Consider the following 27,801-nt stretch of genomic DNA (forward strand, 5'->3'; position numbering starts at 1 on the left):
AGGAAGGAGCATGGGGCGGGGGGGGGGAAGACATTCACGGGGGCAAGGAAGGGGAAGAGGTGGGATGGACTTGGAAGGAGTAGAATAAAGACGAAGGGAGAGACAGATTAGCGAAGCGAGGGTAGAGACTGGAGAATATGACAAGTGAGAGGGAGGAGAGAGGCAGGTCCTCTTTACACCCATCTTTATTCACTCAAGTACCAGTTCAACCTATTCTTAAAACTTTAATAGGTATTCTTTAAATTTCCCAAGGTATTTATTAAGACTTCCAAGGATATTCATAAAAGTTCTCAACGTATTCTTAAAACTTTCCAAGATATTTTAACACGTCCCAAACAACTATTAAAATTTCCTATGGTATTCATAAACTCCTCACGTCCGGTATTCTTGAAACTCACAAAGACACCTGTAAAGCTTCCCAAGGTGAACACTTGAGCGACACTACCCGGCAACTTTTCAATGAACACCGATCCACAACTCTACCGGAAACGAAATTATAAGATTGATCTAATTCATAAATTTATATTCGTCCAGCCTCAACCCATTTCATGAGTTCTGCCCCTTGACGTTACTTTTCCAGCTGCCTATTTACGCCTCTGATAATGTCTTTCTCCTCCCTTCCCCGTGGCCATTTCAGACACATGGCCTCCCTCCGTGTCTTTCACCAGCGTGTAACCTCAATGGTCTCAATTCCCCTTCATCAGCAAGCGCCTTGAGACAGGAGATTAGCGCCTTCTGCGTCCGCTTCTCATTCCTGTGTGGCGTGGCGCGCCAAACTGGACCCCCGTGATGCGTGGTCCGTCTCACAAGACCCAGTTCAACGGTACCTAGATCTTTATTTATGGACTTTTCTACCTTCACTCAGGTCAAACCTTATGAAGGGATCGACAAGGAGACCCTATGAAGGTCTTCCTGTAGATCCCTAGAATATTCCTTTCAATTTATAATGGGTCCTATTTATAATCGTCTGCAGATTTGCTCATTTTTGTTGTTCACATCAGAATCAACATCTCGTGTATATAATGGTCAATACACATCCCAGAGCTGTATCTTCTGGCACGCCACTTGATCGCTTCCCAACCCAATTTTTTTACACCATAAAATCACATTCTGCTTCTTACCTATCAACCAAAATTTAGTCCAATTTAGAACGTAACACGAACTGTCATGTATTTCAGTTCAACAATGACTTCTCCTGCTGAACACTGTTGAAAGAACTGTCAAGGGTCGTGATAATTAATATTAATATCCACTGCTTCAAATACTCTAGAATGAACAAAAAAGTATAAATCTATTCTGCGTTTCACATTATTAAGTTATGTCCTTAAAGGCCGATAAATGCATTGACTTTGCTAATATAATTTGGAGCAGCATTGCAACAAATTATGTTAAATTAATTGAGGAAATACGTTGGAAAATAGCCATGCTTCTGGGAAAACTGTAGAGTTTATTGTCTTAGTAAATAGGCTTGATAGGAGACATTGAGCTTCTTCCTTACATTCTCACAAGAGCCTGGAGACTTTCTCACAAGAACCTGGAGCCATTCTCACAAGAGCCTGGAGACATTCTCACAAGAGCCTGGAGACATTCTCACAAGAGCCTGGAGACATTCACACAAGAGCCTGGAGACATTCTTACAAGAGCCTGGAGACATTCTCACAAGAGCCAGGAGACATTCTCACAAGAGCCTGGAGACATTCTCACAAGAGCCTGGAGACATTCTCACAAGAGCCTGGAGACATTCTCACAAGGGCCTGGAGACATTCTCACAAGGGCCTGGAGACATTCTCACAAGAGCCTGGAGACATTCTCACAAGAGCCTGGAGACATTCTCACAAGAGCCAGGAGACATTCTCACAAGAGCCTGGAGACATTCTCACAAGAGCCTGGAGACATTCTCACAAGAGTCTGGAGACTTTCTCACAAGAGTCTGGAGACATTCTCACAAGGACCTGGAGACATTCTCACAAGAGTCTGGAGACATTCTCACAAGAACCTGGAGACATTCTCACAAGAGCCTGGAGACATTCTCACAAGAGTCTGGAGACATTCTCACAAGAGCCTGGAGACATTCTCACAAGAGCCTGGAGACATTCTCACAAGAGCCTGGAGACATTCTCACAAGAGCCTGGAGACATTCTCACAAGAGTCTGGAGACATTCTCACAAGAGCCTGGAGACATTCTCACAAGAGCCTGGATACATTCTCACAATAGCCTGGAGACATTCTCACAAGAGCCTGGAGACATTCTCACAAGAGCCTGGAGACATTCTCACAAGGACCTGGAGACATTCTCACAAGAGGCTGGAGACATTCTCACAAGGACCTGGAGACATTCTCACAATAGCTTGGAGACATTCTCACAAGAGCCTGGAGACATTCTCACAATAGCCTGGAGACATTCTCACAAGAACCTGGAGACATTCTCACAAGGACCTGGAGACATTCTCACAAGGACCTGGAGACATTCTCACAAGAGCCTGGAGACATTCTCACAAGAGCCTGGAGACATTCTCACAAGAGCCTGGAGACATTCTCACAAGGACCTGGAGACATTCTCACAAGGGCCTGGAGACATTCTCACAAGAGCCTGGAGACATTCTCACAAGAGCCTGGAGACATTCTCACAAGAGCCTGGAGACATTCTCACAAGGGCCTGGAGACATTCTCACAAGAGCCTGGAGACATTCTCACAAGAGTCTGGAGACATTCTCACAAGAGCCTGGAGACATTCTCACAAGGGCCTGGAGACATTCTCACAAGAACCTGGAGACATTCTCACAAGAGCCTGGAGACATTCTCACAAGAGTCTGGAGACATTCTCACAAGAGCCTGGAGACATTCTCACAAGAGCCTGGAGACATTCTCACAAGAGCCTGGAGACATTCTCACAAGAGCCTGGAGACATTCTCACAAGAGCCTGGAGACATTCTCACAAGAGCCTGGAGACATTTTCACAAGAGCCTGGAGACATTCTCACAAGAGTCTGGAGACACATCTGGTTTACATTATCTGGTGTTTACAAGCCCGAGAGCGCGTCACCCCGTGTGTGTTCCCTTTCTGCAGTTATTAAACAATGTATAATCTTGGCATCTATCCAGTGTGTGGCTTGTGAAGGCTGGGATGAAACAGTCCTTTACAATGTTGTTCTTCTCTTTCTCATTGTCTTCAAATGGCCCGAACGTGAATTCTGTGGCCTGGTTGTCTTCCTAACTTTAAGTCAATTATTTTATGTAATTGGACCAACTCTGTTAAGATTAGCCTTTTCTTCCTTCTGTTTTTATAACCTCTTTTTTTTTTGCTTTCTTTTGTGTTTCTTAATAATAATGGTTTTTCAAATGAACTGCTCCCTTTTCGTATAAGTCTAATGTGTATATACACACTGATTGCCTGTCCCCCGACGCAAAGAATTAAGAATAAATTACAACCATTAAGGAACTTTAATACCCCTCATCCAGTTAGGATCATTATTGTTTTATCTAAGTAGCCAGTATGGTGCATTCATTTCCAGCGCTCGTTGACCCCTGGAGAGGGGGGGGGGGGACCTGGTGACATCACCCTCCACATCGTCCCAACCACTCCCCATAATGGCCCTAAACCAGGCCAGTAGTTTAGGTTAATAAACCTAAGCCGAAAACCCCCCTTTCATAGGCCTTATGTCTTCTTGTAATGTCAAATCTTATTTCATTACTATCGCTGTAACCTCGTTTGCGCCCGGCTTCCACATCGTGAATTGTATTTTTGGCACCTCCACGTCCAGCTCAACCTTCCTCTGACACGAATAGGTCAGCTCTAACACACATTTAAGATGTATAGGCTAACCTTTAAGGCTCGAGAACTGAAATGGCGTTGGGGAGACCACAGACGAAGAGGAAATCAATAGTGGTCCAAAGAGTTCCTCGACTTTATCCCACGACTCGTAAAGAGACACACAAGAAGACCACAGGCCAGCTACACAGATGAAACTGTAACAGGTAGATAAGCGAGGCCCATAATTTAAAGGGTGTTGGAAGTTCTGTAATTAGATCATCACCCAGCAATGTTGAGGCCAAAGTAATGTACTCGGAGACCTTTCAAATCATTCGACTTTCATTTTTCTTTCGTGGATCTTCAGAAGAGCTTCCATCAACGCACACCAATAGCACATTTTCACTACTCCATCAACGCACAGTCTCACCCACACATCCCTCACTCTCCCTGCATCATGCGTCGTGCATCTTAAGACTCCCTCCTCAGCCATTGCCATTCTCCTCCACTCCGGCACTTCAAAACTCACAAGTTCTTTGATATCGTCGTGAGAACCCAGGGCACGGCCCCATTTGATGTTATCGGACGAAATACGTTCTGGGTGAAGGCTTGTCTGAGAAAGATAGGTATCCTCTCAGTTGCAAGATCTTTCCTTGACAACTCTGGCTCTGGTTTGTGGGGTGTCAGCATCCATGAATATCGACGGCGTCACCACCAGCACCATTCATGTTACTGTATCTCAGACGGGCGTTACTGCCATCACGACTCTTGTTACAAACTGTGTTGCTTATTTGATGTGTCTCGAAATGCAAGGTGTTAGGTGTGATCCTCCTTAAGCTTCAACACACCAAGATAGATTGATTTTGTTTTTCTTTCGTTAATTTAAGATTCCTTGACTACCTGGAGGCTAACAACGAATTGTGCCAAAGGAAACACGTTAGAAAAACTGTAGGCGGCGTCAGGAGCGTCGCAAGTGTTTGGTACAGTCAGCCACACAGTCACTTGAGTCTCCACGACTATACTCCCCACTTTGTAACTTGGACTTACATAAAACCAATAATTTGTTCAGTGTTGATGAATACAAAGTAATATATTTCTGAATCACGAAGGAAAAGCTATCTGGTCTCTTCCTTGATGCCATGAAGGGAACTGAAGGGAGAGTTTTGGGAGTGTTAGTATCTGATTCCTAGTGAGTTGTTGGCTTCATTGGTAGATCAAATAAGATTTGATGCGAGAAAGTCATCCTTAGCTTCTTGCTTCGTCGTATCCTAAAACATTGTATGTACTTATGATATCCTTGAGGAAGTATGCTGGCGACTTGTGAAGTGCTGAGTGGTCAGAGCCCCCACCCTCACACACACACACACACACACACACACACACACACACACACACACACACACACACACACACACACACACACACACACACACACACACACACATACAGTGTGTGTGTGTGTATTCACCTAATTGTGCTTGCGGGGATTGAGCTCTGGCTATTTGGTCCCGCCTCTCAACCATCAATCAACTGATGTAAAGATTCCTGAGCCTACTGGGCTCAATCATATGTGTGTGTGTGTGTGTGTGTGTGTGTGTGTGTGTGTGTGTGTGTGTGTGCGTGTGTGTGCGTGCGTGCGTGCGTGCGTGCGTGCGTGCGTGCGTGCGTGCGTGCGTGCGTGCGTGCGTGCGTGCGTGCTGGGCAGCCGTGTGTGAGGCTGTTTATTGTGCGATGTGTCATATTTCAGGGTCGCTAACCCCATTCGATGATTAATCAAAGGAACTGCAATGGTTTAACTACTCAATTATTATTATTATTATTATTATTATGAGCATGTGCGCGTGTTCAAGAGCAGTCAGTAAGTGAGGATGGTACATTTAAGTTATTATTACAGGTACCACGAGAGGGAAGCAAGTGGTATTGTAGTCTTAAGTTGGTAGTGATCTGGCCTGCTTCTGGGCTTCTGGCCGCCTGCTGGCCTGCTTCTGGGCTGCTTCTGGCCGCCTGCTGGGCTGCTTCTGGCCGCCTGCTGGGCTGCTTCTGGCCGCCTGCTGGGCTGCTTCTGGCCGCCTGCTGGCCTGCTTCTGGGCTGCATTTGGGCTGCTTCTGGCCGCCTTCTAGCCTGCTTCTGGGCTGCTTCTGGGCTGTCTGGCCTGTTTCTGGTCTGCTTCTGGCCTGCTTAGTCTCCCTGCAGGAATGTCTCCTCCCTGGAGACATTCTTACAAGAGCCTGGAGACATTCTCACAAGAGCCAGGAGACATTCTCACAAGAGCCTGGAGACATTCTCACAAGAGCCTGGAGACATTCTCACAAGAGCCTGGAGACATTCTCACAAGGGCCTGGAGACATTCTCACAAGGGCCTGGAGACATTCTCACAAGAGCCTGGAGACATTCTCACAAGAGCCTGGAGACATTCTCACAAGAGCCAGGAGACATTCTCACAAGAGCCTGGAGACATTCTCACAAGAGCCTGGAGACATTCTCACAAGAGTCTGGAGACTTTCTCACAAGAGTCTGGAGACATTCTCACAAGGACCTGGAGACATTCTCACAAGAGTCTGGAGACATTCTCACAAGAACCTGGAGACATTCTCACAAGAGCCTGGAGACATTCTCACAAGAGTCTGGAGACATTCTCACAAGAGCCTGGAGACATTCTCACAAGAGCCTGGAGACATTCTCACAAGAGCCTGGAGACATTCTCACAAGAGCCTGGAGACATTCTCACAAGAGTCTGGAGACATTCTCACAAGAGCCTGGAGACATTCTCACAAGAGCCTGGATACATTCTCACAATAGCCTGGAGACATTCTCACAAGAGCCTGGAGACATTCTCACAAGAGCCTGGAGACATTCTCACAAGGACCTGGAGACATTCTCACAAGAGGCTGGAGACATTCTCACAAGGACCTGGAGACATTCTCACAATAGCTTGGAGACATTCTCACAAGAGCCTGGAGACATTCTCACAATAGCCTGGAGACATTCTCACAAGAACCTGGAGACATTCTCACAAGGACCTGGAGACATTCTCACAAGGACCTGGAGACATTCTCACAAGAGCCTGGAGACATTCTCACAAGAGCCTGGAGACATTCTCACAAGAGCCTGGAGACATTCTCACAAGGACCTGGAGACATTCTCACAAGGGCCTGGAGACATTCTCACAAGAGCCTGGAGACATTCTCACAAGAGCCTGGAGACATTCTCACAAGAGCCTGGAGACATTCTCACAAGGGCCTGGAGACATTCTCACAAGAGCCTGGAGACATTCTCACAAGAGTCTGGAGACATTCTCACAAGAGCCTGGAGACATTCTCACAAGGGCCTGGAGACATTCTCACAAGAACCTGGAGACATTCTCACAAGAGCCTGGAGACATTCTCACAAGAGTCTGGAGACATTCTCACAAGAGCCTGGAGACATTCTCACAAGAGCCTGGAGACATTCTCACAAGAGCCTGGAGACATTCTCACAAGAGCCTGGAGACATTCTCACAAGAGCCTGGAGACATTCTCACAAGAGCCTGGAGACATTTTCACAAGAGCCTGGAGACATTCTCACAAGAGTCTGGAGACACATCTGGTTTACATTATCTGGTGTTTACAAGCCCGAGAGCGCGTCACCCCGTGTGTGTTCCCTTTCTGCAGTTATTAAACAATGTATAATCTTGGCATCTATCCAGTGTGTGGCTTGTGAAGGCTGGGATGAAACAGTCCTTTACAATGTTGTTCTTCTCTTTCTCATTGTCTTCAAATGGCCCGAACGTGAATTCTGTGGCCTGGTTGTCTTCCTAACTTTAAGTCAATTATTTTATGTAATTGGACCAACTCTGTTAAGATTAGCCTTTTCTTCCTTCTGTTTTTATAACCTCTTTTTTTTTTGCTTTCTTTTGTGTTTCTTAATAATAATGGTTTTTCAAATGAACTGCTCCCTTTTCGTATAAGTCTAATGTGTATATACACACTGATTGCCTGTCCCCCGACGCAAAGAATTAAGAATAAATTACAACCATTAAGGAACTTTAATACCCCTCATCCAGTTAGGATCATTATTGTTTTATCTAAGTAGCCAGTATGGTGCATTCATTTCCAGCGCTCGTTGACCCCTGGAGAGGGGGGGGGGGGACCTGGTGACATCACCCTCCACATCGTCCCAACCACTCCCCATAATGGCCCTAAACCAGGCCAGTAGTTTAGGTTAATAAACCTAAGCCGAAAACCCCCCTTTCATAGGCCTTATGTCTTCTTGTAATGTCAAATCTTATTTCATTACTATCGCTGTAACCTCGTTTGCGCCCGGCTTCCACATCGTGAATTGTATTTTTGGCACCTCCACGTCCAGCTCAACCTTCCTCTGACACGAATAGGTCAGCTCTAACACACATTTAAGATGTATAGGCTAACCTTTAAGGCTCGAGAACTGAAATGGCGTTGGGGAGACCACAGACGAAGAGGAAATCAATAGTGGTCCAAAGAGTTCCTCGACTTTATCCCACGACTCGTAAAGAGACACACAAGAAGACCACAGGCCAGCTACACAGATGAAACTGTAACAGGTAGATAAGCGAGGCCCATAATTTAAAGGGTGTTGGAAGTTCTGTAATTAGATCATCACCCAGCAATGTTGAGGCCAAAGTAATGTACTCGGAGACCTTTCAAATCATTCGACTTTCATTTTTCTTTCGTGGATCTTCAGAAGAGCTTCCATCAACGCACACCAATAGCACATTTTCACTACTCCATCAACGCACAGTCTCACCCACACATCCCTCACTCTCCCTGCATCATGCGTCGTGCATCTTAAGACTCCCTCCTCAGCCATTGCCATTCTCCTCCACTCCGGCACTTCAAAACTCACAAGTTCTTTGATATCGTCGTGAGAACCCAGGGCACGGCCCCATTTGATGTTATCGGACGAAATACGTTCTGGGTGAAGGCTTGTCTGAGAAAGATAGGTATCCTCTCAGTTGCAAGATCTTTCCTTGACAACTCTGGCTCTGGTTTGTGGGGTGTCAGCATCCATGAATATCGACGGCGTCACCACCAGCACCATTCATGTTACTGTATCTCAGACGGGCGTTACTGCCATCACGACTCTTGTTACAAACTGTGTTGCTTATTTGATGTGTCTCGAAATGCAAGGTGTTAGGTGTGATCCTCCTTAAGCTTCAACACACCAAGATAGATTGATTTTGTTTTTCTTTCGTTAATTTAAGATTCCTTGACTACCTGGAGGCTAACAACGAATTGTGCCAAAGGAAACACGTTAGAAAAACTGTAGGCGGCGTCAGGAGCGTCGCAAGTGTTTGGTACAGTCAGCCACACAGTCACTTGAGTCTCCACGACTATACTCCCCACTTTGTAACTTGGACTTACATAAAACCAATAATTTGTTCAGTGTTGATGAATACAAAGTAATATATTTCTGAATCACGAAGGAAAAGCTATCTGGTCTCTTCCTTGATGCCATGAAGGGAACTGAAGGGAGAGTTTTGGGAGTGTTAGTATCTGATTCCTAGTGAGTTGTTGGCTTCATTGGTAGATCAAATAAGATTTGATGCGAGAAAGTCATCCTTAGCTTCTTGCTTCGTCGTATCCTAAAACATTGTATGTACTTATGATATCCTTGAGGAAGTATGCTGGCGACTTGTGAAGTGCTGAGTGGTCAGAGCCCCCACCCTCACACACACACACACACACACACACACACACACACACACACACACACACACACACACACACACACACACACACACACACACACATACAGTGTGTGTGTGTGTATTCACCTAATTGTGCTTGCGGGGATTGAGCTCTGGCTATTTGGTCCCGCCTCTCAACCATCAATCAACTGATGTAAAGATTCCTGAGCCTACTGGGCTCAATCATATGTGTGTGTGTGTGTGTGTGTGTGTGTGTGTGTGTGTGTGTGTGTGTGTGTGTGTGTGTGTGTGTGTGTGCGTGTGTGTGCGTGCGTGCGTGCGTGCGTGCGTGCGTGCGTGCGTGCGTGCGTGCGTGCGTGCGTGCGTGCGTGCTGGGCAGCCGTGTGTGAGGCTGTTTATTGTGCGATGTGTCATATTTCAGGGTCGCTAACCCCATTCGATGATTAATCAAAGGAACTGCAATGGTTTAACTACTCAATTATTATTATTATTATTATTATGAGCATGTGCGCGTGTTCAAGAGCAGTCAGTAAGTGAGGATGGTACATTTAAGTTATTATTACAGGTACCACGAGAGGGAAGCAAGTGGTATTGTAGTCTTAAGTTGGTAGTGATCTGGCCTGCTTCTGGGCTTCTGGCCGCCTGCTGGCCTGCTTCTGGGCTGCTTCTGGCCGCCTGCTGGGCTGCTTCTGGCCGCCTGCTGGGCTGCTTCTGGCCGCCTGCTGGGCTGCTTCTGGCCGCCTGCTGGCCTGCTTCTGGGCTGCATTTGGGCTGCTTCTGGCCGCCTTCTAGCCTGCTTCTGGGCTGCTTCTGGGCTGTCTGGCCTGTTTCTGGTCTGCTTCTGGCCTGCTTAGTCTCCCTGCAGGCAACATTCGCCTGCTTCCCTCATAATCAAACCTGACCAGTGAGCGTGATGTTAAACCCTCATACAAATGTTTACTTTGATACACAAACCTCTTTAGAAGCCTTCCAACAGGGACGAAATTTCGTATGGACGACTGAACAGAGGTAACCCTTCGTCCCTCTTCTACCCCCCACCCTCCCCCCCCCCCAAACAAAAAAGGAACATGGGAGGGTATAGACAAAGACACTCCCAGGAAGCAGGAATACCACTACAGTGTGTGTGTGTGTTCGTTGACATCTCCCAGAGCACTTGCTGCAGATAGCTGTTGGCTCGGTGAAGGACACAATACATTCCCACCCCAGTGAGTTACAGTCACTCACAGTGAGTTACAGCCACCCACAGTGAGTTACAGCCACCCACAGTGAGTTACAGCTACCCACAGTGAGTTACAGCCACCCACAGTGAGTTACAGCCACCCACAGTGAGTTACAGCCATCCCACAGTGAATTACAGTCACCCACAGTGAGTTACAGTCACCCACAGTGAGTTACAGCTACCCCACAGTGAGTTACAGCTACCCACAGTGAGTTACAGCTACCCACAGTGAGTTACAGCTACCCACAGTGAGTTACAGTCACCCACAGTGAGCTACAGTCACTCACAGTGAGTTACAGCTACCCCACAGTGTTACAGCTACCCCACAGTGAGTTACAGTCACCCACAGTGAGCTACAGTCACTCACAGTGAGTTACAGCTACCCCACAGTGAGTTACAGTCACCCACAGTGAGCTACAGTCACCCACAATGAGTTAAAGTCACCCACAGTGAGTCAGTCACCCACAGTGAGTTACAGCCACCCACAATGAATTACAGCCACCCACAGTGAGTTACAGTCACCTACAGTGAGTTACAGCTACCCCACAGTGAGTTACAGTTACCCACAGTGAGTTATAGCCACCCACAGTGAGTTACAGTCACCCACAGTGAGTTACAGTCACCCACAGTGAGTTACAGCTACCCACAGTGAGTTAGTCACCCACAGTGAGTTACAGCCACCCACAGTTAGTTACAGCTACCCACAGTGAGTTACAGCTACCCCACAGTGAGTTACAGCTACCCCACAGTGAGTTACAGCCACCCACAGTGAGTTACAGCCACCCACAGTGAGTTACAGCCACCCACAGTGAGTTACAGCCACCCCACAGTGAGTTACAGCAAACCCACAGTGAGTTACAGCCATCCCACAGTGAGTTACAGCCACCCACAGTAAGTTACAGCCACCCCACAGTGAGTTACAGCCACCCACAGTGAGTTACAGCCATCCCACAGTGAGTTACAGCTACCCCACAGTGAGTTACAGCCACCCACAGTGAGTTAAGTCACCCACAATGAGTTACAGCTACCCACAGTGAGTTACAGTCACACAGTGAGTTACAACCACCCACGGTGAGTTACAGCTACCCATAGTGAGTTACAGCCACCCACAGTGAGTTACAGCTACCCCACAGTGAGCTACAGTCACCCACAATGAGTTACAGCCACCCACAGTGAGTTACAGCCACCCACAGTATCAGGTGATGAGGGACAAGAGAGATAGATATCTTTACCTTTTTCTGTAGCTGAGGTCCACGCTCGAGGGCGACCATGACAGCCTCGGAGAGCTTGTCGGGCAACTGGTGCAGCAGGTGGGCCAGCCGCACCGCCTGCAGCGACTCCTGCACGCGGCCCACCGCCCCGGCCAGGTCGGCCCACGCACCGTCCACTTCGGCCAAGGGGGCGAGGCAGCCGCGGGCCACATTGAGGCACATGCCCGTGCAAGGTGGGGCCAGGGCGCCGTGACACGCCCCGCAGAACTGCAGGCGCGCAGCTGCGTCTGCGCACTCACTGGGGATGGGGAAGTTGCGCGCAGTGTCGACCACCTGCGCCCCGACGTCTAGAGAGTGAAGGAGGAGCCGCGCAGAGTGCAGGCCGCGCAGTAAGGGCTCCCCCACCAGGGTGGGTATGATGCCCCAGGGCTGCACCACGCGCTGCGCGTCCCGCAGACACTCCGTGTACCTGCGGGAGAAGGGCGCGAGGCGCGCGTGCAGCACGCTGTGGTACACCGGGGGGAAGAGGTCGTCCCAGAAGTTACCGAGGGCGTTCTCCAGCGCTCGGTCGTCGGGGTCGGTGAGGCCGACCCTGAGGGAGGCGTAGAGGTCGTGCAGCACCTGGCGTGCGGCCGGGGCCAGGCGCGGGTACGTGGCCTGGAACACGTTGAGGGCGCGGTGCTCGCTGTGGGCCAGGGCGCTCTCCACCACACCTGCAACAACAACAATAACAACATTACCACAACCCCACAACAACAACAACAACAACATTACCACAACCCAACAACAACAACATAAGCTACACCCTTACAACCCCCCCCCCCGCCCGAGCCCTCCTGTGCCGGAATTATTATAAGTTAAAGGGAATATATTCCCCCGTGAGGGCCCCCCCCCCCTCCTGGGGGGTGTCAGAGAAATGTTAAAATAGAAAGAAATAAAAATCCTAAATAACCCAAGACATGTTCTGGTCGTGGTGGGTGAGGAGAAGCATCTCCCGGCTCTCTCATCTCCGACCGCGAGATGAGAGAGGTGTCAGAACCCGCGCTGGGGTCCTGACACCCCCAGCCTCCAGCCGGGGTGTCATACAGTGGTGTTGGAAATGGTGGTGGTGGTAGTAGTGGATGCTGGTAACTGTGGTTACTGGAGATGGTGAGTGGTGGTGTCAGCAGCTGTGGTGGAGATGAGGGCAGGAGGAAGAGATGGGTCTCTATGAACAGTTTTAAGCTGGGTGGAAAGAATGCCAGGATGAAAATATTGTGATATTGTTTGTAATCCGTCATAATCCGGACAGAACATTGATATATGAATGGATTTTGTTATACAGTACTTGTCTCTGCCTGTCACCACCAGCAGGAGGCGCCCCAGTCAGCCTCTGGTCGACAGTCACCACCAGCAGGAGACGCCCCAGTCAGCCTCTGGTCGACAGTCACCACCAGCAGGAGACGCCCCAGTCAACCTCTGGTCGACAGTCACCACCAGCAGGAGACGCCCCAGTCAGCCTCTGGTCGACAGTCACCACCAGCAGGAGGCGCCCCAGTCAGCCTCTGGTCGACAGTCACCTCCACCAGCAGACGCCCCAGTCAACCTTTATGTTGACTGAACTGTCAGTTAAAAATTGGAATTGCTCCACCTCTCACAGTAGCGACCACAAAGGCTTTGGTGGGGCAGCGGGCAAATATTGACAGTGGGCCCCCCCCCCCCCCCCGGGCACTCTGCTAGCACCAATATACTGGTGGACAGGTGTTCGTTAACTCACTGTTAGTGTCATCGCCTTGAGCACTTGTTCATTACAACATGAACGGGACCAAAGGTAAAAGGTTTGCGGTTTGGTTTGCAAAGGTTTGCGGGACCAAAGAGCCAAAGCTCAACCCCCGCAAGCACAATTAGGTGAGTACATGCTCATACCACTAGAAATATCCGCCCACAGTGCGGGGGGACACTCATTTTCCAGCCAACATTACTTTCTACCCCTGGCGGGGGGAAAGGTGGGGAAGTGGGGAAGGTAATTTCCCCTCTAAATCTGCGGTCCTCCTCTTCCCACAGCACCCACAGAACCTTCACCATAGGACAGTCTACCACAGGAACCCCTTCATAGGACCCCTCACCGCCAGACCCTTTACTATAGGACCCCCATCATACGAACCCCCCACCATTGGACTCTACGATAGGATCGCCACCATAGGACTGTCCGCCACAGGACTGTCCACCACAGGACTGTCCACCACAGGACTGTCCACCACAGGACTGTCCACCAGCACCAAGGGCAGCGTGCGGCCGCTGGAGCCCTTGTTCCGCTGTGGCCAATATAGACCACAGCCGCAGCTCACCTTCAAATATAATCTCATCCAATAATAAAACTGACGTTTGTCGTCCTTTCTGTTTCCCGCTACCTCACAATCCCTCTCTACCACAACTACCACAACCACCACCACAACTATCACCACAACAACTTCTACTGCAAATGACAGATATGGTGGCTGTCAAGGGTCATGTTAAGAGTTATATAATGTGATGTTAAGAGATGCGTTTGGGGGGTGAACGCGGCAATATTTTCAAAAGAAGAGTAGAAGTGACTACAGTTCTGACTGATGAAGATTAAGCACGGACATGAGTAGCCCCTAACAGTTCAGCTGGAAGATATATATATATATATATATATATATATATATATATATATATATATATATATATATATATATATATATATATATATATATATATATATATAACTGGATGGCCAGCTTTAAATGTAAATATAAGAAAAACGAATGAAACGTAACTGCATTGAACTAATGATGGTCGAAAGGCGGGGCTTAAGAGTTGATGCTCGACCCTGCAAGCTCAACTGGGTGAGCACACAAGACAAGGTTAGAGAAGATTCAGAGGTATGTCACCAGACTAGTCCCGGAACTGAGAGGTATGACCTACGAGGAAAGGCTAAGGGAGCTGAACACCTCACGTCCGTGGAAAACAGAAGAGCAAGGGGAGACATGATAACCACCTACAAAATTCTCAGGGAAATTAACAGTGTGGACAAAGACAAACTCTTTAGCGCGGGAGGAACACGAACAAGGGGACACAGGTGGAAACTTAGTGCCCAAATGTGCCACAGAGACGTTAGAAAGAATTTTTTCAGTGTCAGAGTTGTTAACAACTGGAATGCATTAAGCAGTGATGTGGTGGAGGCTGACTCCATACACAGTTTTAAATGTAGATATGATAGAGCCCAGTAGGCTCAATAATCTGTACAACAGTTGATTGACGGTTGAGAGGCGGGACCAAAGAGCCAAAACTCAACCCCCGCAAGCACAACTAGATGAGTACACACACACACACATCTACAATCACTGTCTCTATTACTATTGTTCTCTCTCTCTCTCTCTCTCTCTCTCTCTCTCTCTCTCTCTCTCTCTCTCTGTCTGTCTGTCTGTCTGTCTGTCTGTCTGTCTGTCTGTCTGTCTGTCTGTCTGTCTCTCTCTCTCTCTCTCTCTCTCTCTCTCTCTCTCTCTCTCTCTCTCTCTCTCTCTCTCTCTCTCTCTCTCTCTCTCTCACTCTGAGGAGCTTTCGAGAAGCAGTGGTGTCATGTTTCCCGGCCAGCAGTCACAGCCAAACACACATCAAGAGTCACCCACACAGGCCTCTCCACGTGCAAAGGAAATATACTAATATTTACTCTTGTGACGTCATAAACCTCTTCACCAATCACACACGTCAAAATCTGCGACGTGATTACAACTGTCTCTAGGAGGCTTGACAGATGTCTTCAGACAGCAGTGACTCATGCTGCCTCAACCCCCACTACTTCAAACAACCCCCCCCCCACCACCCCACCCCACCCACCCCCACTCCACCCTCTCTTTTTGGAGTAGATATGAGGTAAACATATGAGGTGAAAGATAGTTGTTAAGTAGTAAAGAGTTTATGATACTAGATGGGATGTCCCCCTTCCTGACAAGTAATGCATGTGTAGTAACTAAGTTTGCTCTCTGGTAAGTGTCTCTTAAGTGTTTATTCACATTTCAACTCGTGGGCGTGTATAGGTGAATGCTCCAAATCATTCACGTGGACAAATTTAGAGGCTTTGCTGTTCCCATTTATAGCATGCCTTTATTTTTTTTTTTTTTTTGCATTTGGGTTTCTGGTGAATGAGAACATCTTCGGAGCAGGAATGGGAGGTTCCTGCTTTAGAGTTCTTCGAAGAACTCTCCAGACACCAAGCAGAACGCCTTGAAAGAAACCAACGTCGTCTATGCCTTCACATGCCCACTTGGGGACTGTTAGCCTCAAAGATCTCAGTATATAGGCAAGACAACATCGTCTCTTTCTAGGCGATTAACAATGCACAAACAACATAGGCTCCATCAAGGAACATATAATCTCACACAACCAGACCATCACCAGAGACATCTTAACAAGCAACACAGAAATTATCGACAAATACAACGACAACAGGAGACTCGACATCAGCGAGGCCCTACACATCAAAAAGTCAAAACCAGCAATCAACAGCCAATTAACTCATAATATTACATTCTACCCACTTTAAGACCCTGAACCAACACAGAAACCGTTGAAGCAAAGAGATAGAACACGCAGTATCGCTAATACCCATGTGCCATTCATCTACTTGTTCATCTCAATCATGTCCTGTATCACCTCACCCCAAGCGAACATAAGCCTTCACACTCCATGTAAAAACTTTGTCTTTGAAAATGTAAGAAGTGACTTGCGAAACGCTTCCCTTGGCGTCAGATCATAAATAAAGTGTGAAAATAAACTTTGGAGAGTTAATTTGTCAACCACTCTCGACAGTGAAGAAAAACATAAGAAATATCGAGAAGATTCGTGTTAGAATAAATAATCTTACCATTTTGGTCATATTCAACAACATATTATATATATATATATATATATATATATATATATATATATATATATATATATATATATATATATATATATATATATATATATATATATATATATATATATATATATATAATTTCAACCCATTCCCCTATAATAATTCAGTGTCCCCTCAAACGCACATTTTCTGCTCCGCAACATTTCCCCTCTGCATGACACACCAACTCTTCCAAAAATTGTGTCCCCTTTCAACCTAACTATCTAACCTCTGCTACACGCTCTCCCCCCCCCCCCCCTCCTCTCCTCTCCCCCTGCCTGCTTCCCACTCTAGAACTCTTTCCTCCCGCTCTACCGGGAACTCTTTTTTATCCGGCTGTCCCGGGGAACTCTTTTTCTCCGGCTGTAGCGGGAACTCTTTAATTTGTCCAGTTCTTCAACATCCTCTCACTGTTCCTTCCTCACCCTCCCCAAACACTTCCCTACACCCCTCCCTCCCCTCTCCTCCGAGGGGTCAGCTCTCCACTCAGCAGCAAAAGTATTCTTCAGGACTGAAGATGCCAACAAACCAACGCGTCTACAAATCTCAAGAGCCAAAAGGAGCTTTACAATTATTTTTCTTTTCCTTTTACCAACTAAGCTCCGCGTGTCATCAAAACAATTATATTCAATCAGCATCCCGGATAAGTCGGTCCTGTTTACACTGTACTCACAGCCAGGCGAAGATCCACACATCTTGATATATAATGTTTAAGATTTATAGAATGCTTTTCTAAGCGATGAAGCCTGGAGGTACGACGTGGCTATTCATATATATAGTTCTCTGTATTTATCAACAACATACACCAGAACTAATTTTATAATTTCAATCAAGTTGAAGCAAGTTTATTGATATTGTAAAATACATCACAAAAAGGATAAGAGTTGTTTTAGGCTATTTTCTCCCCTCCTCTATCACAGGGCTCACAAAAAGACTCACAAAACCATACAGTACACAAATAATAATTGTATTTTATATTACGAATACATTTACATTATTCAGTAGTTGTTATATATATATATATATATATATATATATATTGGTGTATACTGGCAGCAGGTTTTCTTTCAAACATGTTTCATTGAATATGACCGCATATTCTGTATTTATTATTTTCTGGTTTAGGGCTTCTATCCCTCTAACTATTTTCTTAGCATCAGGGCTTAATTGGAATAGGAGTTCTCCAAAACTCATTTTCGTACTTTTAATGTGAAGAAAAGAAGTGATTTACTATAGAGTGTATTACACTTATTTGTATAATTTGCACGACGTTTCGAACCTCCATGGTTCATTCTCAAGTGAACAGATCTTACAATACTAGTTGATTTTATACCCGCATTAGGTCAGGTGATAATACAATGAAGGTGAAAAACATGGGGGGATACATAAGGGATAAACATAGGGGCTGCAGAAGGCTTATTGGCCCATACGAGGCATCTCCTATCTAAACACAAAGATTAATCCAGTGTAATTGGCCTGTTATGTTGGACATTGTCTTCTGTGTTGGCATCGATATGTTCTTGTCTTGTCCTTACTCTCATGGTGGGTAGAGTAAATAGTTCCGTGATTTGGGTGTTCATGGTAGGTCGCTCTATTCTTATGTGAATTGCCTCAAGAATTTGTAATCTTCTTGAATCTTGGGTTTTGTCTATTATGCAAGTATTCTTGTTCAACATTTCTCTTGTTAGTGTAATGTCATGGGCTTGTCTCATGTGATTCCTAGGGGCACCAGATTGAAGATGGCATGTCAAACGCCTCGTCAGCTTGGTCGACGTCATACCTATGTACTTACATTGAAGGTTACATCCTTCGTGGGGGCAAGTGTACATGTATACAACGCTTGACTGCTGTAGAGGGTTCTCCGTCGGCTTCGGGCTGTTTTTGATAAGGAGTTCGGAAGTCTTCTTGGTTTTGTAGAATATTATCAGGTTTATGTTTTGGTTAGGAGTAGTGCTTTTTACTCCTTTACGGATTATTTCTTTCATTATTCTTTCCTCTTTTATATGTTCACTGTGCATGGTTGATTTGTAATATAATTTTATTGGGGGTGTTGTAGTTTCTGTTCTAGGTTCTGAATTATACCAACGGTCCAAGTGTCTTCTTATAGCAGCGTTTATTTCCGCGTTGCTATATCCGTTGTTCACCAATACCTGAGTTACTCTTTCAAACTCTCTACTCACGTTGCTCCATTCAGAGCAGTGGGTAAGCGCTCGACGAATATAAGCATTGAGAACACTGGCTTTGTATCTTTGGGGGCACTCACTTCTACCGTTCAGGCATAATCCTATGTTGGTGGGCTTGGTATATACGTTGGTGCTTAAAGAGGTTCCTGTTTTTGTTATTAGTACATCCAAGAATTTTTACCAACGTCCCAGTCGACACAACCATAGGAATGATACTGGACAGAGTATACAGAGACGAGAGCACCCCGAAATTAGACATACCTGAGCCACACTTGAAAAGTCTTCTCGAAGCATGTACAAAGGAAGCCCCTTTCATCAGTCCACAAGGAGACATGTATTTACAAATAGACGGAGTAGCAATGGGCTCCCCCTTAGGAGTTTTATTTGCTAATTTTTATATGGGAACCATCGAAGATAGGGTCTTCAGTAGCAGACAAAAACCAACTGTATACTGCCGTTATGTAGATGACATATTCGTAATAGTAAAAGACTCAGATGAACTAATTGACCTAAAAAGACACCTAGAGAGAGAGTCAGTACTCCGATTTACACATGAAAATAGTGAAAATAACAGTCTGCCATTCTTGGATGTACTAATAACAAAAACAGGAACCTCTTTAAGCACCAACGTATATACCAAGCCCACCAACATAGGATTATGCCTGAACGGTAGAAGTGAGTGCCCCCAAAGATACAAAGCCAGTGTTCTCAATGCTTATATTCGTCGAGCGCTTACCCACTGCTCTGAATGGAGCAACGTGAGTAGAGAGTTTGAAAGAGTAACTCAGGTATTGGTGAACAACGGATATAGCAACGCGGAAATAAACGCTGCTATAAGAAGACACTTGGACCGTTGGTATAATTCAGAACCTAGAACAGAAACTACAACACCCCCAATAAAATTATATTACAAATCAACCATGCACAGTGAACATATAAAAGAGGAAAGAATAATGAAAGAAATAATCCGTAAAGGAGTAAAAAGCACTACTCCTAACCAAAACATAAACCTGATAATATTCTACAAAACCAAGAAGACTTCCGAACTCCTTATCAAAAACAGCCCGAAGCCGACGGAGAACCCTCTACAGCAGTCAAGCGTTGTATACATGTACACTTGCCCCCACGAAGGATGTAACCTTCAATGTAAGTACATAGGTATGACGTCGACCAAGCTGACGAGGCGTTTGACATGCCATCTTCAATCTGGTGCCCCTAGGAATCACATGAGACAAGCCCATGACATTACACTAACAAGAGAAATGTTGAACAAGAATACTTGCATAATAGACAAAACCCAAGATTCAAGAAGATTACAAATTCTTGAGGCAATTCACATAAGAATAGAGCGACCTACCATGAACACCCAAATCACGGAACTATTTACTCTACCCACCATGAGAGTAAGGACAAGACAAGAACATATCGATGCCAACACAGAAGACAATGTCCAACATAACAGGCCAATTACACTGGATTAATCTTTGTGTTTAGATAGGAGATGCCTCGTATGGGCCAATAAGCCTTCTGCAGCCCCTATGTTTATCCCTTATGTATCCCCCCATGTTTTTCACCTTCATTGTATTATCACCTGACCTAATGCGGGTATAAAATCAACTAGTATTGTAAGATCTGTTCACTTGAGAATGAACCATGGAGGTTCGAAACGTCGTGCAAATTATACAAATAAGTGTAATACACTCTATAGTAAATCACTTCTTTTCTTCACATTAAAAGTACGAAAATGAGTTTTGGAGAACTCCTATTCCAATTAAGCCCTGATGCTAAGAAAATAGTTAGAGGGATAGAAGCCCTAAACCAGAAAATAATAAATACAGAATATGCGGTCATATTCAATGAAACATATATATATATATATATATATATATATATATATATATATATATATATATATATATATATATATATATATATATATATATATATATATATATATATACACATATATATATACACATATATATATATACACATATATCATAAAATACATTAAAATAATTTTTACTATTACATTCTTGGGGCAGTGTTCGAATCTCTTAATAATTCTCTATCACACCATTCATTTTATCACTTTTATTGTTATTATTATTATTACGGTTTATTTGTCCACTTTTATAATTTAGTCAAAGTGTCATTAAAGCCCGGATTATACATTCTACAATGCCTTCAGAGACCGACTTGTATACCTGAGCACCGCTGGTAAACACCGTCGTCCCGGCTGTGTCCCAACACGTGCTGGTACGTTTGTGTACAATCTTCTGGTAATATATGTAAGTAATACAGCCAGACGCCTCCGTGGCGGCGAGGCAAACGTTCCTGGAGCAAGACTAATATTACCGGCGACCTGCTTCATAAACCTTGAGATAACGACAAAGAAGCAGCTCGAGTGTAACATATCCGTCGTGTTTACGGTCCAGTGAATGTTCTGGGTATAGCTTCTTATGTGAGGAATACGCCACAACCCCACACCGAACCCACCCCTCGGTAAAGTCACTTTCTTACCAGAGTCCGCCTCATTGATTTTCCTATTGACTTGTGACAGTTTTACAGGTCGGGTGGGTATGGGGCGCGGGGCCACGGGGGTAGAGCTCGGCGTCTGTGAGTCGCTCTCGGTGGCTGGCGTCGGGGCGCCCCATCACGTGCCCCGTCATGGGGCGTATAGTGTACCGTGAGCGGCCTACAGTAATGATGTGACTGTAAATCTGTACCAGAGAAGCTTGTGGCTGGTGTTGCTCCACAGGCGACAAGCATAATTGCGACCTGACCGAACACACGGGGGGAGGGGGGGGATGGATAATGACATACGGATAGATAATGAAGATCATTATCCACTGGGATGGATAATGATTACATTCTCGCACTCAGTGTTATTGCCTCGTGTGCGCGCGCCGTGTCCCCGCGCACTTGCAGTATTATTGTGCGGTACACGCCCGGACTGACTGACATGTGTCAGGTGTCATTATGTACTGACACCTGCAGTGGATATAGTTCTGTAATGTTGCTTATTATTATTTGGTCTATGTGAGTGTGTGACTCCCCCAACTCTTTGAATCTGTCTCTGTCTGCGACTCTCGTCTCGTCACTTCTACCCTGTCTGTCTGTCAGTCACTCTCTCTCTCTCTCTCTATCGCTTTCCTCAGATGTCAGAAAGAATTTTCTAAACATGTCGTATAAAAATGGACTGGTTGAGATGAAAAAAAAAGGTTATCGAAACACACTCTACATTATATTTTAAAAGTAAGCCACAAGAAATACGAGAGAACAGTCATTGCAATACACAAGTCATTGTTGGAAAGGCAGACCTTCAGATGCGGTTCTTGCAGGCCTGGGCCGCCCTGCAGGCACACGCAGGTGAGCCTCCAAGATCTTACTAAGGCGGCTCTTACTCCTCAATAGTACACTGGTGGCGGCGAGGGGTGGACAGTCATGCCTCAAGAATGCGTGCCATCATTGGTTGCAATTTCGACTGGGCACTGACCATGTTGCGACAGACTAAGTCAGGGGGAAGATTGTTTAATTTACTTAACATCGGTCATGTCGGAGTTAAGGGGGGTGGAGGAGGGGTGGGGTGGGGGGGTGATGTCTGGGGGAGGTGGTCCTTGGCTTGTTGGCATCACCAGTGACTCATTTAAAAAAAATGAAGAGCAATTTTATTTATATATTTTTTAAGCTGCATCTCTTATGAACCCGTCTCTGCCCTCGTGTGGCAGTGCCAATAGAAAGTTGTATTTACATATTCGTACATTGAAACGTGTATACAGTCTAATGTAGTTGATTGTGATCATGATATATATATGTGTGCTTCAGCCTACTGTTTAGACCTATTGTCTTGTGTATGACCGTCTGTCCTGTGTGACAGTGAATACCAGCATTATTCTCACTCTAATAAGACTTCATTGAATTCCTCAGATTAGGCAAAATTGTAATTAATTTTTGTCAATAAAGATGTTAATAATAAGTGACTTGATCCTCTCCCGCGCACACTCACTCACTCACTCACTCACTCACTCACTCACTCACTCACTCACTCACTCACTCACTCACTCTCTCTCTCTCTCTCTCTGACAATATAAGTCTCAACAAGATTGGGTCAAGTGATGAGCGAGAAAGCATTCTTTTGTTTAGGTTTACATCCATTTTTATAAGAGCCGGGAGAAGTGTTGATTACTGGAGCGATAGAGAGCGAGTGGCGGCAGGCCGAGGAGACGTAGCGCTTCTGGACCACGGCGGGCCGAGGAGATGTGGTGCTGCTGGACCACGGCGGGTCGAGGAGACGAGGTGCTGCTGGACCACGGCGGGCCGAGGAGACGTGGCGCTTCTGGACCACGGCGGGTCGAGGAGACGAGGTGCTCCTGGACCACGTCGGGCCGAGGAGACGTGGCGCTTCTGGACCACGGCGGGCCGAGGAGACGAGGTGCTGCTGGACCACGGCGGGCCGAGGAGACGTGGCGCTTCTGGACCACGGCGGGTCGAGGAGATGTGGTGCTGCTGGACCACGGCGGGCCGAGGAGACAAGGTGCTGCTGGACCACGTCGGGCCGAGGAGACAAGGTGCTGCTGGACCACGGCGGGCCGAGGAGACAAGGTGCTGCTGGACCACGTCGGGCCGAGGAGACAAGGTGCTGCTTGACTGGAAGTTAAGTGTATCAGGGAGGATAAGGGTTGGAAGGGAGGGAGGGTGGATACCTACACTCATCTGAGGCCCTGAAAGCGGCACCTCCAAGCTTACCTTACTTGCCCAAAAATGACTCCCCTTGTAGGCTTAGCTCTTTTATACCCTGCTAATTGCCCTTCATGTATTAGTGCCTTGTTTAACTTTCCTCACGCTCGATTACTTTGAGGAACCTGAAACCCCATAGAAGGTACGAGCAGGTCTTCACTCATCCGCACTTCCTGCTTCTTCTCCTATTTCCTTACACTCAAAAGATTCTGCTCTTGTCCCCCCTTGTCTCCTCAGTATCTTGTATGTAAAGATCATGTTCCCTTTTGTTCCTTCTCTCTTCTAGGGTTGTGAGGTTAAGCTCCCTTAAGCTGTCCTAGTCGCTTGGTCCTCTCAATGATCTAGTCATTAAGTAACTATAGTCTTGTTGCAAACCTCTGCCTTTTTCACGTTAGTTTCTATCATATCTACACTTGAAACTGTGTATGGAGTCAGCCTCCACCTCATCACTGCCTAAGGCATTCCACCTGTTAACTACTCTGACACTGAAAAAGTACTTTCTAACGTCCCTGTGGCTCATGTGGGTACTCAGTTTCCACCTGTGGCCCCTTGTTCGCGTACCACCCGTGCTAAACAATTTATCCTTTTCTATCCTGTCGATTCCTCTTAGAATTTTGTTGGTAGTGATTATGTCTCCCCGAGCTCTCCTGTCTTCCAGCGACGTTAGGTGTATTTCATGATTTCATGGAGACTTTCCTTGTAATTCATGCCTCTTAGTTCTGGAACTAGCCTAGTGGCATACCTCTGAACTTTTTCCAGCTTAGTGATGTGCTTGACAAGGTACGGGCTCCATGTTGGGCCGCATACTTAGTGTGTGTGCGTGCGTGCGTGCGCGTGTGTGTGTGTATTCACCTAGTTGTGCTTGCGGGGGTTGAGCTTTGCTCTTTCGGCCCGCCTCTCAACTGTCAATCAACTATTACTAACTACTACCTAACTAATTCCCCCCCCCCCCCCCAAGGAAACAGGTCCGTAACAGCTGTCTAACACCCAGGTACTTATTTACTGCTAGGTAACAGGGGCATTCAGGGTGAAAGAAACTTTGCCCATTTGTTTCTGCCTGGTCCAGGAATCGAATTCGGGCCACAGAATTACAAGTCCTGCGTGCTGTCCGCTCAGCTACCAGACCCACACATGGGTCTGGTATCTTTATCTTGTATCTGGTCTTGGGTCTGGTATCTGGTATCTTGTGGGCCTAGTCTGGAAAGATACTACCTTCTAGTATCTTTCATATACATGAAAGACACTAGAAGGCCAGGTCTGAAATGCGTACAGTGAAATATAACATACCAGAGCGACCAATACGGTCGAGGCTGCAGAATAGAACCAGTGAAGACTTGCCATAGTCACGCTCACAAAACACTTCACCAACACCAGAGATATACGACAATTCAATATCCTCCCAACGAATAGAAGACATATTGCCAGAACGTAAATGGACGTGTTCAGGAAACAATTCGGCAAGCTCCTGCGGAAAGTGCTTGGACCAACCAGGCTGTGAGGGACATGTGGGGTCCTGCGGGCCGCTTCCAACACCAGCCTTCAAGACAAAATGATCACTTGAAGTAGAACTCCCAGAACCCATGCTAGGTACAGCTAGGCTACGTCAATTTAGGTTAGCTTAGCGCTAATGACTGTTAGGCTAGGCTAGATCAAATTTATCCTCAGCAAAGTCGCTAAACTGTTATATCCAACATTCTAATTACCAAACTCTCCATTAATAATACGCTAATGTTTTGTGATTAAAACGAGTCTCAAAAAAAAAAAAGACTCGGCAACACATTACTGAATCCAGTTAGTGCGGCAAGCTTTGGATAAACTCGCTTAGACAACTGTCGAGTCTAGTCAACTGTCTCTTATCAGGTCACCGAGCTGGTGTAACCGAGAGGGTCGCCTGGTAGAACCATACAGCTGGACCACAAACCTTGCCAGTCCATCACATTACCAACCAATCAGCTATTCAAGTGACACTAAGTGACGCATCCACTTGCACCACCCTCTGATCAAGTCATCAGTCGGACTTCAAGGCAGCCTAGCTCACATATCCAGCCAAACACACCACCACCACCACTCTCACCATTTATACCTTATATCTGCACCACCAGAACCTATATACAGGGCCTCCACCTGCAGTAAGAGCTATAAGGCCTCCACCACCACCACCAGCAGACCCTAGGCTATACCTTAAGAAGCCCCAGCAGAGCATCCTTCAGCAGCAGCAGCAGCAGAACATACATTAGTAAAAAAATTATTGTTATCGGCAGCGGTGCAGAACACGCAGCAGCAAATAAGAGAAACTAGTGTAGGTGGGGGTAGGGGGGTTGTGTCTTGGTTGGGTGGGGGAAGAGGTTGTGTGGTGTGCTGGGCGGGGGTTATGTGATGTGTCTGGGGTTCTGGGGGCCTTAGACGTGCGTGGGGTGGTAACCGAGGTTAACTGACCTTGCAAGCAACTCATGCCCGACTCATCTCCCGCCGCTCCCACCAACCCCCCCCCCCAACCCCGCCCCCCCCACCCCTTCCTTCCCCCAATACCATCCCCTTCCCTGCACCCTACCCATGCTTTCCATAAAGGTCTCTCGTTCTTTCCCTTCCATTATTTTTAATTCTTGCCCCTAAGGGCGGGTTTATTGGGCAGCGCCACTCGTCCAGTGAGTGAACACACCGCCATAGTGACAGTATTCGGCAGCGTCACTCATCCTGTGAGTGAACACACCGCTATAGTAACAGTATTGGGCAGCGTTACTCGTCCAGTGAGTGAACACACCGCCATAGTGACAGTATTGGGCAGCGCCACTCGTCCAGTGAGTGAACACACCGCCATAGTGACAGTATTGGGCAGCGCCACTCATCCTGTGAGTGAACACACCGCCATAGTGACAGTATTGGGCAGCGTCACTCATCCTGTGAGTGAACAAACCGCCATAGTGACAGTATTGGGCAGCGTCACTCATCCTGTGAGTGAACACACCGCCATAGTGACAGTATTGGGCAGCGTCACTCGTCCAGTGAGTGAACACACCGCCTTAGTGACAGTATTCGGCAGCGTCACTCATTCTGTGAGTAAACACACCGCCATAGTGACAGTATTGGGCAGCGTCACTCACCCTGTGAGTGAACACACCGTCATAGCAGCATGTACAACACTCCCCAATAGGAAGAAACTCCGCTGGGTTGTTCATCCTGTCACTTGTACCCAGACACAGCTGGGACTTGCTTAACTGTCTCAAGTGCACAGTAAATCAGGCAAGAAGCTTAACATTTACCAGCCCCTAAACTTACGTTATCTTGCGGGTGGCCAAGTGGGGGGAATCTTTTAAGAGTATCTATATTTGACAGTATGTTCCCCTTACTCAATCAATGTGGGGGTTATTATGCTACACATATATCTACCAGCTCAGCCTCCTAAAATGAAAGTACTTGAAGTAACAATGTGGTTGATCGTACAAATATGGACGCGGTGGACCAATAGAAAGGAGACTTTTGTATTGTTGAATTTGGACAAACTGGAAAAGTTTTTCTGTGCTGCTAATGAAACCTAACCTAGCCTGTCCTAGGCCTAATACACGTTATCCCGTGGCCTAATAGTGCACGTACGTGCTATAGTAGGCCTACGAATATTTAAATTTTGTTTCTAGCCTCTTTTTTCCGGACCCTACCTTGAGGTGCTTCCGGGGCTTAGTGTCCCCGCGGCCCGGTCGTCGACCAGGCCTCCTGATACAATGAAAAGTTTCCAAAATTAATTTATATTTCTCCATTACGTCGATATTTTGTACGATTTTAACTATTCAACATAGTTACAAAAATTACTATGTTATCAGGAGGAGCGGTTGTTCTAATGTCTTCTAAGTGGTGCCAATCTCTCAGAAGTGGTCAAGGCGGTGTCCGTCACTCTCACTACAGATCCTGTAGCTCCACCGCTCTGCTGTTGTTTTCATCCTGAGTCCCCGTGGGTACTTGTATCAAAAACGAATTGTCGCTATTACTGATTCTCTCCCGCTGCCACCTCCCCTTCGTCCACAATGGCCGAGGTTGCCAGCTGGCGCCACAGTGTACTAGCGTACAGATTCCCCTTTTGTTGATTATTTCCCCTTCGAGTCTCTCCCCCACCCCCTGCATCCCTCCCACCACTACTGTA

General features: G+C 46.5%; 1 protein-coding gene across 2 annotated transcripts in view; it reads right to left on the bottom strand.

The window, feature by feature from the left end:
* The window catches only part of dally (division abnormally delayed protein), a 385,376-nt gene that overhangs the window by 182,068 nt on the left and 175,507 nt on the right, over positions 1 to 27,801 (bottom strand). For both annotated transcript variants that reach the window (XM_045746425.2, XM_045746424.2), the window contains one exon: positions 11,865 to 12,556. In XM_045746425.2, the coding sequence (XP_045602381.1) occupies positions 11,865 to 12,556 (692 nt within the window). The remainder of the gene's footprint in view (positions 1 to 11,864; positions 12,557 to 27,801) is intronic.

The sequence above is a fragment of the Procambarus clarkii genome, chromosome 21, assembly GCF_040958095.1.
Source record: "Procambarus clarkii isolate CNS0578487 chromosome 21, FALCON_Pclarkii_2.0, whole genome shotgun sequence".
In the NCBI taxonomy this organism is placed as follows: domain Eukaryota; kingdom Metazoa; phylum Arthropoda; class Malacostraca; order Decapoda; family Cambaridae; genus Procambarus; species Procambarus clarkii.